Below are 14,250 nucleotides of genomic sequence, written 5' to 3' on the forward strand. Positions count from 1 at the left end.
CCCCAGTTCATGTGTTATGAGATGGAGTACATAACACTTCCTTATTTACTTTCTCCACACCAGTTTTGTTGCCCTTTTCTGTACCTTTTCCAATTCCAATATATCCAGTATATCGAAAGTACATGGCAGAGCTTGGGATAGAATCCAACTTTCCTGGATCCCATTTTAGTACTTGAAACACAAGGAAACATCCTTACAAACGTTAAGCATTAGGGTTGAAGTTATAAGCAACTAAAAACAGGGGCTTTTCATGGTGTTAGGCAACTTTAATTATGGGCATCTCTACAGCTCTACCCTAAAATACCAATACAAAATGGATATAGTAAATGTGTCTAAGAGTGATTGGATTTGTGGCTGTCCATTTGAGTGCAATTAACAGGAGCTCAGTGAGTGCATTCTGGTTGTTTATATGTTGGAAATACAAGGGGATGTTTTTGTGGAGATGAAAAGTCTGTCAGTGCTTTTGCTTATTGTGTTATATGTATATCAAGATGTATAAAGGTTACCTAAAATGGAAGTTTCCTTGCTTTGGCAGGTGTTTCACTTAAGTAACCTTAATTCTGATCAAAGTTTTTGTTTATAGGACTATAGTTAGAGAACTGAAATATAATTTTCATGGGACTCAGGACTTTAGAAGGTCAGACTCCCTTTTTACATTGTTCAAAAGTTCCAAAAAAGGTTGTAAAAGATCCAAATACTTTCTGTCCAGGTGGATTCATGACTTCAGTAAAGAGGCATATCTGACTACAGTGATTCCATGGATCATAACCCTTAGGAATTGGAGCTCACTCAGCAAAAGAGATGGCAGCTTCCTGATTTGAAGAGGAAGTTAGCTAAGCAGCCATTTAGAATTCAGTCCATAATTTTTCCTGACAGTACTACTGGATGGGTGGAAATGCTTCCTTGGTAGCAGCATTCTGATCACCAGTCCTAGATACCATATTCCAACAAAGCAAAAACTATTTTTTGTCTTTTTATCAGCAGGTTTTCATGGGCCCTACCATGAATATTTGTATTCATTTTTATTCAATATTATTATCACAGGGCCCTGTGGATAATTATTAAAATGCTAGACAGAGACCTTTATTGCCAGGTCACGGGAGCATCAAGCCTTTTGTCCCTTACCTGTAAATTTCATTTTGACAGGAGAGACTTTCCCAATCTACAGTGCTGCATCTGGTGGTTCTGTGAGAAATCCTGGATGATGGGGGTGGGGTGGGGGTTGTGTGTCTATATATTTATTTGGGTTTAGTTTAAGGGAAAAAAAGCAATCATTTAGCTAAGAAGCAATTCAGATGAGTTTTTAGGGGTGGGCTTGTGGCTGAGCAGTTGTTCAGTGGGAAGGATCAATCTACTGATGTGTGGGAGGACAGTGGAACAGCCCGTTAGTTCTGGATTAGAGGAGCTTCTTGCAAAAATATAATGTAAAGGTAAGGAACAAAATGTCCTTCTCCAGTCGATGTTAAATGCAGCTTTCACCCTTAGCTCATTGCGCCTGTATCTCTTGTGATTAATGCTATTAATCAATGCTATTAATCCAATTTAATTGCTCAGCTGGTTTTAGAAAAAGAGCTCTATAAAAAAAATCATCGTATTTTTCTTACAGAATGGAAAGATCCCAAATAAGTTTAGAGGCTTTATAGATCTAAAGATTGTATCAGCCTTCTTTTACCAATCTGGAAATTCTACAACTGAGCAGCATTAACTCTAGGATTGATTACAACATGCAGAGATGAAAGGAACTGCTTCAAATTACCAGGGCCTCAAAGCCTTGTTCTGTTTGCCGTATCATTTTTCCTAATTTAACTTACAGTAATGGAGCATTCTTTTAATGTAATCCAAACATGAATACCACACTGAAGGCTCAGACTGTGGCAGGTTTTTTCCCAAAGTTACAGCTCAGTATTTATTTTGAGACTAGATTACAGTGCTTCTGCACACACTTGCCTGGGCATAGAGGGCTATGGCTGCAGTGTGACCAGTATGGTTTTGCTGCATGGAAGAGGAGGATTCAGCGAGTCAGCTCTTTGGGGGCTACCTGAACTTCTCACGAAGAATGGAGATTTGGGGCCCAGAGATTTAGGGCACAGCCATTCCCTTCCATGAAAGAAGGTGTAGTGTCTGAAGGAGCAGCTGCAGAGCTGCTCTCCAAGTGTGGCATGGAGGATTCCTTCATCATGCTGGGTCCCTGCAGACCTTCTCAGTGAATTATTCAGTGTGTGGGATGAGAATAAGATTTGCGCCTCTGTGCACAATTGAGGGAGTTTCCAGGTTTCTCTCCTGTTTTTAAAGATCCAGACAAAAAAATTAAGCGAAGATAAAAGGCTGAAACATCTTGGAAATGGTTTCGCCAAATAGCATAATAAGATTTTTGATCAACTTAAAACTAAACAAGATTCAACCAACAGAGATTTCTATGTGTATTTACAAGTTAGATGGGTTTAGCAGTCTATATTCGACATAAGCAACTATATCTTATTTTTAAAAACATCTGGAAGACTCACTCCTATTATGATAGGTATCTAAGCAGGTTCTGTCTAAAATATGTGGCCCTATTATAAATCATGTTTTCAAATACTGTGGCAAAGTTCCTCCTCTATCTTGGTGGGTCCTGCGCTTATTGGCGGATTTTCTTGCCTCAGAGATCCACTATGTGGGTTGGGGAACAGCCCAGAGACCTTCCCCTCTGGGAGAACCCACAGTCCAGGTCAATTGGGAGGTTTGGGGGGAACCCAGGCCCGCCCTGTACTCCGGGTTCCAGCCCAGGGCCCTGTGGACTGCAGCTGTCTATAGTGCCTCCTGTAACAGCTGCATGACAGCTACAACTCCCTGGGCTACTTCCCCATGGCCTCCTCCAAACACCTTCCTTATTCTCACCATAGGACCTTCCTCCTGGTGTCTGATAACGCTTGTGCTCCTCAGTCCTCCAGCAGCACACCCTCTCAGCTCCTTGCGCCTCTTGCTCCCAGCTCCTCACACTCACACCACAAACTGAAGTGAGCTCCTTTTAAAACCCAGGTGCCTGATTAGCCTGCCTTAATTGATTCTAGCAGCTTCTTCTTAATTGGCTCCAGATGTCCTAATTAGCCTGCCTGCCTTAACTGGTTCTAGCAGGTTCCTGATTACTCTAGTGCAGCCCCTGCTCTGGTCACTCAGGGAACAGAAAACTGTTCATCCAGTGACCAGTATATTTGCCCTCTACCAGACTCCTGTACCCCATTGGTCTGGGTCTGTCACAGTACATAAGCCTCAAATGTCTATGGGAGTGAGATTTGCAAGGCTATCCTTACACAATAAACCGTGGCTTGAAGCCTTAGCTTACCCCTCTACTTCAGTTGTTACAAATACAATGTAAGTAGATGCAGTTGTTTATATCTTTGTTCAGTGGCAGTGCTCCGTCACTTTACAGCTGAAATACTAGCAGACTTCCTTAAACCTGGGGTGAAAAAAGTCAGCACATTGCTTTTGGGAGTGTCTCATAATTGGAATTTTCTGGACTTCACTGCAAAATTTTGTCAAATGAAAACGAGGGCAAATTTTTGGGGTGGATGTAGAAGAGATGCTGGATCCTATCCTGATTCCATTCAAATCATGCTGAGGTTACGCCATTGACTTCAGAGGATTCAACCCTTTATCTATGTTCATTTTTGAAAACGACAATACATTAATTTTGCTTGCGAAAAAGAGATTCTGCATTTCAGGACAAAACCTGTTGTTCGTTACTCTGTCAACTTGGTTAAAAGAATTTAAAACATATTTGGACCTGCTGTGGATTAATTTACATCTTTAATGGGACAAAAGAGGAAACTAGATTATTAGTAAAATATGTCTTACTTCCAATAGTTACTCTAAACCAGTGGTTCCCAAACTTGTTCCGCTGCTTGTGCAGGGAAAGCCCCTGGCGGGGCGGGCCGGGCCGGCTTGTGTACCTGCCTCGTCCGCAGGTTCGGCCGATCGCAGCTCCCAGTGGCCACGGTTTGCTGCTCCGGGCCAATGGGAGCTGCTGGAAGCGGTGCAGCGGAACAAGTGTGGGAACCACTGCTCTAAATAGTTGTTTCAGTCCAAGTTCCAACAGTGAGTACATCTTGGAGCCTGAGTTGTGGATTCCTATGTTTGATGGCATCCATATTATAGATAGATGTAAAGTTAAACATTGTAAATAATTAATAGTAATAATGTATAATTAAGTAGTTAAATCTTTTAAAGATGTTTTCAAAACTTTATCATTTATAATTTTTATTTTTATGTAATAAAACAAAAATTTTAAAATATATAGATTTGTGCCTGTTATTATGTATGAAGAAGACCTCTTCCAATTAAATAGCAAGGAAGGCAAAAAGAATGGTTTAGGGATTTAGTGGTTTCATGCCTGTTTGTTTTGCAGAACAAGGAGTATGTATGTCGAGGCCATGACTACGAAAGGCTGGAGACCTTCCAACAAAGAATGCTGAGTGAGTTCCCACAAGCCATTGCAATGCAGCACCCAAACCATCCAGATGACACCATTTTGCAATGTGATGCTCAGTGTATCCTTTCATAAAGGCAGCCTAATGTTAATCAGACTGTTGTAGGACACAAAGAGTGTAGGGAAAGGAAAACTGTTTCATTTTAGAAGATCTTGGTTCATCTCTGGCTTTAGTGATAGGTGTCATGATTTTCATCATCTCCAACTTGTGTTTAGTGGATATTTATCTACATCATTGCACACCAGTTGGACATAATTGTCACTTTTGCTTAGGGAATACTCCAAGTCATGGCTGATATACATTTTCAGGACTGTGTGGGAAGACATGCACAGGGCCCAGTCTGGTCCGTGACACTCGCTCCCTTATTGAACATTACATTTCACCAGACATCCACCCAGCTACCTTCTGCAATTCCCCAAGAGAGAACTGTGCAATTAGATTCATACCTATTGTCGACATACTTTCCGTTTTGTTTGTTTTTCACTTCACCTTCCTTTTACATTGCACATTCTTTTCCATCCAGACTATCTGCCTCTTTTATGCAGTACATCAGACTTTGAGTCCACTTCATCCCATTGATACTAATCTGCATTGTGAATTTAAATGCAGACAACAAAAGTAATGTTGCTGTGCAGTATCTGAGGACTAGACCACATGGCATTTGTTTGAGAATGTGACATTTTAGGTGAGATGGGAGGGGAAGATTGCTCGCTGGCTCCTATTTCACTAGTTACGATAATGAACAGTACTTTGACTTTACTGACTAATAGCCTCAAGTTAAATTTACCAAGAGTAGAATGGTCAGTATTTCCCACTCCTACTGCTGCCTTCCATCCATGACAGAACCCACTTTTTCCTTGCTGTGTGATGCTGAAACACCAAATAACAAGGGTTTGTTTTGGGTTGTGATCATTTGGGTTTTCTTTGCTTTGCTTTCTAATGCCTTGTCTAGACACAAGTTGCATGAGTTCAACTAAATCGGTTTCTAAACTGATTTTGTTAAATCAGTACAACCTGTGCATGTAGACAAAGCCTAAGTAAAGGCCAGATTTTCAAAGGTATTTAGGTGCTGAAAGATGCAGCCCAGATGCCTAGTAGGGTTTACGGAAGTGCCTAAGCAAGTTAGACACCTATCTTCCTTTATCATCAATGGGAATCAACTGCTTAGGCACTTTAGCAAATCCCATTAGGTGCATATTTGGTTGCCTAAATGCCTTTGAAAACCTGGCCTGAAGTTCCTACAACACTGTAGGGTCCCCTGGCTCTGGAGATGCGAGTCCAATGAATTGCTGCTACCTTTGAAGCAGAAGCGAAAAGGAGAGGTGTGTAATGGAAGGAAAAGGGAAGCATGGATTTCACACTTTCTCCATCGTTTTTCTTTTGGTAACATGTGACATCCCTAAGGGAGTCACGTTTTGTCTCATTGTTTTCTTATTTGATGCCTCCGTGTGTTTCTTTGACTCCTCATTTTGCAGATTTACAGATATATGCAGTGACTCCCATCCCAGACAATATTGATGTGCTACAAATGGAACGTGTGCCTGATCGTATAAAGAGCTTTTATCGCGTCAACAATATCAGAAAATTCCGCTATGATAGGCCTTTCCACAAAGGTCCAAAGGACAAAGAGAATGAATTTAAGGTAGGAGCACTCAGTAATAGTAACTAAATTTTAATCTTTCCAGGACAGGTAGTGTCTTCCTCTTCTGCATTTGTACAGTGCATCACACAATGGGGCCCTAATCCTAATTTGGTGCTGCAAGTTGTTGTTTTAATTCAAATAAAATGCAGGACTGTTGAGCCCAATGGTTGCACACCTGGTATAAGTAAAGCCTACTCTGTTTAAAAGGTACTTGTGGCAGTGCCATGGAGAGGGATTCTGAAGCAATGGGGCTTGCTCTGTTGATTGACATATTACTCAAAATGCTTTCTTAGTTCCCTGCTAATTGATATTAGACCTAGGGTCTGAGGTCTAGAAACTAACTGAAAAGTGTGATGCATTGCTTTAAAGCACACTGAGTTTTTTTCTTTGTGTTTAAATGTAAAGCAAACTTCAGTTTCATGTTACATTCCATTGTGGAAAACATAATATCTGCTCAGAGTATTAATGCACTCTTCTATTCAGCAACTCCTGAACAACTGCAGTGAGAATAAGAGTGTACAGATCCTGATTCACTGGGTCCCCCACTTACTGTATTCTTTGCAGAGCTTGTGGATTGAACGTACCACTCTGACACTGACTCACAGTTTACCTGGGATCTCCCGGTGGTTTGAAGTGGAGAGAAGAGAGCTGGTAACATTTGTTATACTTGTAACTGGGATTTGAATGGATAGTTTCTTCAGAATGAAGGATGGGCAATTTAAAGTCTCTTGGCTGGGTCTTGCAGTTGAAAAAAAATCATGCTTCACTGGTGGCTATTGCAGAATCCATTCCCAAAGCCAAAATAATTGCTAAACATAACAAGAGCAGCAGTGTGAAGGGAACAGCAGTCAGAGTAAGTGCCAGTGAGGTGCGATTCTGAATCTTGACAGTATCTTCAGTCAGTTATTCAGAGACATGTGACAGCTATTGTAACTGCTAAGATGAGTGCGCAGTGAGGTGAACTGAGATGTATTGCTGACACACAGTAAACTGTTGTGAAAAGCCATCATAACAAAATGGCTAGCTAGTCTGCACATCAGAAAAAAATCAGAGTGCTCATCAAGCAGTAGTAGGAATTGGTTTCATAGTAAGGAAGGGAACATGGTAGCAGTGAGGTGTCCGTGGCATTAAACTATTCTTTGTTGCCTTGTAGGTTGAGGTGAGCCCTTTGGAAAATGCCATTCAAGTTGTTGAGAACAAAAACCAGGAGCTGAGGACATTGATAAGCCAGTATCAGCACAAGCAAATGCATGGCAACATTAACCTGCTCAGTATGTGTCTGAATGGAGTGATTGATGCAGCTGTGAATGGTGGCATAGCACGGTACCAGGAGGTAAGCAAGGACTGTACCTCTGAGTTTAGTATCAACCTGTTAGCAATTCTTTCCAAGTAGCATTTCTCCTGCTGTGTTGAAAAGAGCATGACATAATAAAAAGTCAAATATAAGAAATTACCCCTGTGTGCCCAGTTTTCATACTTGTGATCTAAACAGGATGCTGAAATCCCATGTTTAGTTGTTTATATATCAGCACTTGGACATGTAAATCCTGTTGTATGTAGCTAAGTGTTGATGTGAATGTCCAGATACGGGTTCTGGATGTCCTGTTTAGATGGCCACAGTTGAAAACTCAGCTTCTCAAGTGTGAATTCTGATTGACACGGCAAAGCTGATCTTGCATGTACAATAGTGAAACAGGCAGTTTATATGCTGCCACATTGTAAACACATTTTGCAAAGCAGGCAGTGGGACTCGCTCTCTGTGCTGATGAAGACTGAATGTGATGAGGTTCCTGCTGAGGGAAAGTTGCTGGCTGGCACTTCCAAAGAGTTGTCTTTGCCAGACCATGTCCAATATAGTCTTAATCCTAAGGGGACCTAATGTGCTGTTTCCTTCACTAGGAGTCAGTTAAAGATGTATGTTGCAAACAGGGCCAACGAGAGGGGGGGGAAGCCGGTACAAATTACCGGGGCCTGGCGGTCCGGAAGGGGGCCCAGGGCCTGGCTCCCCCCCCTCTCGTCGGCCCTGTTTAGCCGGTCCTCCCTTGCTGGGGGGCCTGAAAAAAAAATGTCACCGGGGCCTGAACCCGCTCTCGGCGGCCCTGGTTACAAAAGGGAGCTACAGGGACTCATACTGAAAAATGATGATTCTGGTCCACATTTTTGGGTTGTGTGTGCCCTGCAGAGAAGCAAAGAAAAAACTCTTCATCCCTTACATTTACTACTTTAGTCACTCATTTCCTACAGTTTCTTGAGATACTTAAATGAAAGAAGCTATATAAAATTCAAGTAATGGGCTTAATGATAGTGCTCTGCACTGTCATGTGGGGAGATTTGATTAGATTCATGATCCTTTGGGGCTGGAAGGGAATACCTTATGCTACTCAACAGTGATCCCTTTGACTAACTGAGTAGCAGAATTATCTAGGCAGCTAAAATTGTGGTACTGTAGCTTCATCTAGGTCCCAAAATACTAGAAGAGATCAGTTAAATGGACTTTTCTGTTTGCTAAGTGTACTTGGATCCCCTAGGATTTCTGTTCCTTCTTCTCTCCCTCTTTGACATATGGTCATAATGAAATGTTTCCTAATAAGGAGATGATTTGTCTTTCTCCCACAGGCCTTTTTTGATAAAGATTATATCACCAAGCACCCTGGAGATGCAGAAAAAATCACACAGCTCAAAGAGCTCATGCAGGAACAGGTACTGCAGTGCTTTTAAAGATTAAGGAAGAATGCTGTGATAGTGTGTGGATTCCTCAGCAATCACTTTGCAAACCGAGAGCTAAATAATTCATTCAGAAGCAAAGAAACACAAGAGCTTTGCAGTATATTTAAAACATAGGGAAGTGAGAAGCCCAATGAATTAATAATGCACTAGCCTTTCACCTCTATAGACCTGAGTTGAAGCCTGATTTAGCTAACAAATTAAATGAGTGTGGCTTCTCCTTTTATTAAGCAAGGTATGTCTTTCTACATTACAAAACTACCCAGCATTTTGGGACAATTAGCAACCTCTTCTCAGTGGAGTCTCAGGGTAGACATAGTAAGGGTGGCACATGGATGACCGAGATATGTTGGCAGAACCATGTGAGAAAGCATATACAGAGCCTACTTGCAGGGCCGGCTCCAGCTTTTTTGCCACCCCAAGCGGCAAAGTGGAAAAAAAAAAATATATATATATATATATATATATATATAAAGCTGATCGGTGGCACTTCAGCAGCAGCTCAAAGAGGAAGAGAGGGACTGAGGGACCTGCCACTGAAGACCCAGACGTGCTGCCCCTTTCCACCTGCTTCCTTCGCTGGTGCCTGGAGCCGGCCCTGCCTACTTGCACTATCCCTGGCTCTATCCAGTGTTCTCAGTGTCTCACTTGCACAAACATATCAAATCTCACCAGATGTGTTGTAAATCAGTGATGTGATGAGAAAGAAAAGTCATATCACTGTTAAAAGAATGATTAGCAAAATATTTACCCCCTCCCATAACACAAGAGCCAGGGGTCACCGAATGAAATTAATAGGTAGCAAATTAAAAACAAACAAAAGGAAGTACTTCTTCACACAATGAACAGTCCACCTGTAGAACTCATTGCCAGGGGATGTTGTGAAGGCCAAAACTATAACAGGATTAAAAAAGAATTAGATAAGCTCATGGAGGATAAGTCCATCAATGGCTGTTAGCCAAGATGGTCTGGGGTGCAACCCCATGATCTGGATGTCCTATGCCTCTGACTGCCAGAAGCTGGGAGTGGACAACAAAGGATGGATCACTTGAGGATTACCCTATTCTGTTCATTCCCTCTGAAGCATCTGGCATTAGCGACTGTTGGAAGACAGGATACTGGGCTAGATGGACCATTGGTCTGACCAGGTATGGTCATTCTTAAGCTATATTCAAAAAGTCTGTCCAAGTTTGAATGGAGTTTGAGGATTATTCAGCAGAGGTAGCATAGACTTTGAGGGTCACTTAATCTCTGTGTATCTCAGATTTTCCATCTGCAAAATAAGGTTAATGGTTATTTTACCAATACTCAGAGGGAGTCGTGAGGATCAATTAGCTACTACTTGTACATGATGTAAAGTATATAAATGCTAAGTATTATTATTAAGTATTACTGTGCTCTCTTATCTGAGATTTTATATAACCCTACTCACTATTATATTTATGACCTTTAAAAATGGGACCTTTATGAATAAATAAATGAGCAATAGAGAGCCAACGGTTAGTAGTGTACATGCAGCTTTGCCACTATTCAGATTAATTGTAGACAATTCCCCTACAAATCTCCATTAGCAACTTTGATCCCTTGTCTGACATTATGTGAAGATATGGAGAAAGGAATTTCCTGTGTCACAAAGAACTGTTGGAGTGAGGATTCAACACTGTTTGCACTGCAGAGTTGTGGCGGGGCAGGACTCACCGGTGTGGCGCCTCCTGCTGGTCGTCCTGGGAATTAGCTCTTCCAGCCCAAAGCACCCTCTGCAGGCCGGTGTCTTGCCTGCTGCTGGCCCCCGTGTCCCTCCCGGACCCCAGTGCTCCTCTACATCCAGGTTCTGCCCCCAGCAGTAACCCCCAATCTGGGCCTCCCCACCCAGGGGGACCCCCAACCCTCTATTCCCACCTTGCCTCAGTGGCTAGTGCCAGTCACCATCTAGCCCCCGCTCCCTGGGGCAGACTGCAGTCTGTAAACCAGTCATCATCAGCAATGGGGGTTGGACCAGGTGCCTCTTCCTATCTCTGGGCTGCCCCAGTACCTTTTGTAGGCCTTTAATAAGGCCTGCAGCCTTGGATTTTACTAGGCTGGAGCTCCCCAGCTCCCTCTACCCTTCCCCAGCACTGCTCTGCCCTAGGTACCCTGCTCAGCTCCCAGGGAGCCAGGTCCTTCTCTCTCAGAAGCTAGAGAGAGAGTCTCCCTAGCTTCTGGCCCATAGCCCTCTTATAAGGGCCAGCTGGGCCCTGATTAAGCTGGCCACAGCTGTGGTCAGCTACCCAGTCAGCTTCCCCAGCTGTTCTTAATCCCTTTCCCTGCTGCAGCCCTCTCCTGCTTTTAACCACTTTTCTGCGGGAGTGGGGCAGCCGCCCCACTACAAGAGTGAATCAATTTTGTCATTTTTTTATTGTTCTCTCTTGCAACTGTAAATCCAACATGTCACAAATGTGGTTGTCTCATACTTAAAATGTATGTTAATCACATACTTGTCAGCTTTCTTATGTTTACTAATTTTCAGAAATCTTGCAAATGAACAATAGACTATTTTACAGATATCTCTCACTCGCTGACCAAACTTGAGGATATAATTATGTAGTGTCTTCTAGGCTGAATGAAGATGGTCTTGATTCATGATGTTATAATTTCTTTTTTTTTTAATAGGTGCATGTTCTTGGAGTGGGTCTGGCAGTACATGAGAAATTTGTACATCCAGAGATGCGTCCTCTACATAAGAAACTGATTGATCAGTTCCAAATGATGCGATCTAGTCTGTACCATGTAAGCTAATCCCCACCACCACCACTTCCGGGTCATTGTCAGTAGTACAGAGCCATGATAAAATTTGTTCAGTTGCAATGAGATGCACACAGGAACTGGACAAAAGTAGTGTATATTAAACCTATGGGATTGTCTAACTCTTACAAGAAACCTTGTTTCCAGCGCAAGAATTAAAGACCAAAAAGATTTGCAAACTGAGCCTTTAATATAGTCCCTGGGATTTTTCAAGGTCCCTCTCCTCTAATTTATATCACTGGTGATATGGCAGAAGGTCTGTGAAGCTGAATACTCACACTGTCTTATGTAACGTAGGGCAAAATTTTGCCCTTATCATAGGGTGCTGTGCCAAGGGTGGAGAGAAAGATGACTAGACAGTACTAGTTGCCCATCTCACAAAACAGCCATCCTGTTGCAACCTGTTGAATGCAGCATAGGTGCCACCCAGATGCGGGGCTAGACACATTCCCTGGTTGGCAGATCATACTCAGCAATGAGCTGTGCAGACCAGGATGTTGATGGGATATGCCTTCTAGTCATCTTTTGTGGGAGAAGTTCTTTCCTGCTCCCTGCACTGGGGGATGGAAGTCCTCTCACCAACAAGGACAGCAGTAGAAGGCAGAGGATCAGTTCCATAGTCAGAATGCCCTTATCTCTCGTAGGCTTTTTAGCCTGAAAAGTCCAACCATTAGTCCAGTGCCACAATGATGGGAGAGCTAATATATATAGGGCACCAACAGCTGCTGATGTTTTTACCTCCATACCATAGAAATCTGCTCAGGGTAGATAATTGGCAGTCACCGTTTCACATATATGAATCATATTTTATGTGTATTTTATTCTATAACAATAGAAAGAACAAATAGGTGCTTCCACTTTAAAATGTGCTTTAGGAAATTTCAAAGTGAATCTCCAGTGTTGAAATAGTGGGGCCTGTTTAGTGTGTTGTTTAACCAAGGGTACATGATTTGATTTCCATTTAGTTTTGTTGGGAGATTTAAAAAGAGCTTGCCTCTTGGAACTGCTACTGAAGTCATTACTTTGCTAGCACATTTGCCACTCAGCTGTCCTTAGTGAGGGGAGACAGTCCATTTTAGGTAATTATCATGTCTTAAAATTCACTAGCACAGGACATCCATGGTTATTTAAGAAGATACAGACTATAAGTTAGCTTCAATAGCACATAATAAATAGGTACGTGATGCTAATGTGTTGTTACTCAGAAGAGTTGTGTGATCAGAAGTTTTTTCTTGCCAATTTGTTTGAAAGCTTAATAAGTTAATTATAAAAAAAGCAAACTGTGCTGCCTCTCATTTACTAGTGTCTCAAGATTTGGCTGAAGCTGTAAAACCAAACAACTCAGAATTAGAAAAGTTAACGCTGTGTAAGATAAAGCTCATTTAGAAGACTGCTCCTGTTCTGTTTGAAGAAAACTGATCACATAGTAGTCTCATGGTCATCTCTTCCCTATGGCCAATTTATCCCCTATACATCCCACCCTAATCCTCAATATTCTGAGGCACATCACTGAAAAGGCAACACCTGTTGGCGGTGGGGAGGAGAAATAGAACAGTCATAGAATAATCATTAGTGTCTCTGCAAGTGCTGACTGTCTGATTAATGTTTTTTTTTTATCAGTGGTTCATGTAGAGTCAGTGATCCCAAGACAAGTCTAAATTTCTCTGCTTCTCAGATTGTTAATAATGTTGTCAGACATCATAGAGAAGCCATAGACTCCACTGTCGCTTGATGTCCACTTGTCCCTTTATGCTGTTTTATTCTTCTGGGACAGCTCCTTTAGGTGTTTGGGTTAAATGGGTCCTAAGAAATGGCAGACCACTTATCTATTCATAGTACAGTGTCATTTTCACAGATCTCTTGACTCCCTCATAAACATTTTAAAAAACAAAGAAGGACCAGCTTTCAAAGATTTAAGAAAACATTTTTAATTACATATGCTAGAATTTTACATTATACGCTGAAAGGCAAATCCACATTTTCTAAGTGTTAGCTATGTGAGGATGGCCACAAATGAGGCCTCCAGAATTCTACAATATGGCCACCTTTAATATGGAGATGTGGTCCCCATAGATTACAGCTCCCAACCTGCAGTTCCCTATCTTTGTACAAGTGGCTGGGCCACACTACATGCGGGTATTTGTGTTCTCTGCACACCTATCTTCATATTAAAAATGAAGGCAGTCACAATCTGCTCCATTGTATGGCTAAGCTTCCAGCAAATTGCTGAGAAGGTGCCTGGGACTTGTTGGTAACAAGCTAATTAGGTTGGGAGTGAAGGGGTCTGAAAGCTCTTGGGCTAATTGCAGAACCATAATAGCTCTGTGAAGAACATAGTCACAGATTTATCTCCAATCTTTTGACAAAAAGGGAAAGCTTATTCCCCTTTTCCCATGAACAAGCCCAAAATTTCTGAAGTAAATACGTGATTTTGTATTTCCTATGTAGGAGTTGCCTGGTTTGGATAAATTGAGTCCAGCCTGTTCTGGTACCAGCACCCCTCGCAGCAGTGTTCTTGTGTCACACAGCCCGATGAGTCCAGAGAGCATCAAGCTGGTGCATCGACACAGGTACCTGTTTTTCTGCTGTAATCTCTAGAATGTCTAACAGTTTAAGCAGAAAGTTCTAAATGTACCA

At 42.0% G+C, this 14,250-nt stretch overlaps 1 protein-coding gene across 14 annotated transcripts in view; it reads left to right on the forward strand.

Annotated features, from left to right (window-relative positions):
* Nucleotides 1-14,250, forward strand: part of DOCK3 (dedicator of cytokinesis 3) — a 642,920-nt gene that overhangs the window by 599,824 nt on the left and 28,846 nt on the right. For all 14 annotated transcript variants that reach the window (XM_065551338.1, XM_065551344.1, XM_065551339.1 and 11 more), the window contains 7 exons: nt 4,385-4,526; nt 5,942-6,108; nt 6,673-6,759; nt 7,262-7,441; nt 8,725-8,808; nt 11,482-11,598; nt 14,062-14,183. In XM_065551338.1, the coding sequence (XP_065407410.1) occupies nt 4,385-4,526; nt 5,942-6,108; nt 6,673-6,759; nt 7,262-7,441; nt 8,725-8,808; nt 11,482-11,598; nt 14,062-14,183 (899 nt within the window). The remainder of the gene's footprint in view (nt 1-4,384; nt 4,527-5,941; nt 6,109-6,672; nt 6,760-7,261; nt 7,442-8,724; nt 8,809-11,481; nt 11,599-14,061; nt 14,184-14,250) is intronic.

Source organism: Chrysemys picta, chromosome 7, assembly GCF_011386835.1.
Source record: "Chrysemys picta bellii isolate R12L10 chromosome 7, ASM1138683v2, whole genome shotgun sequence".
Taxonomy (NCBI): Eukaryota; Metazoa; Chordata; order Testudines; family Emydidae; genus Chrysemys; species Chrysemys picta.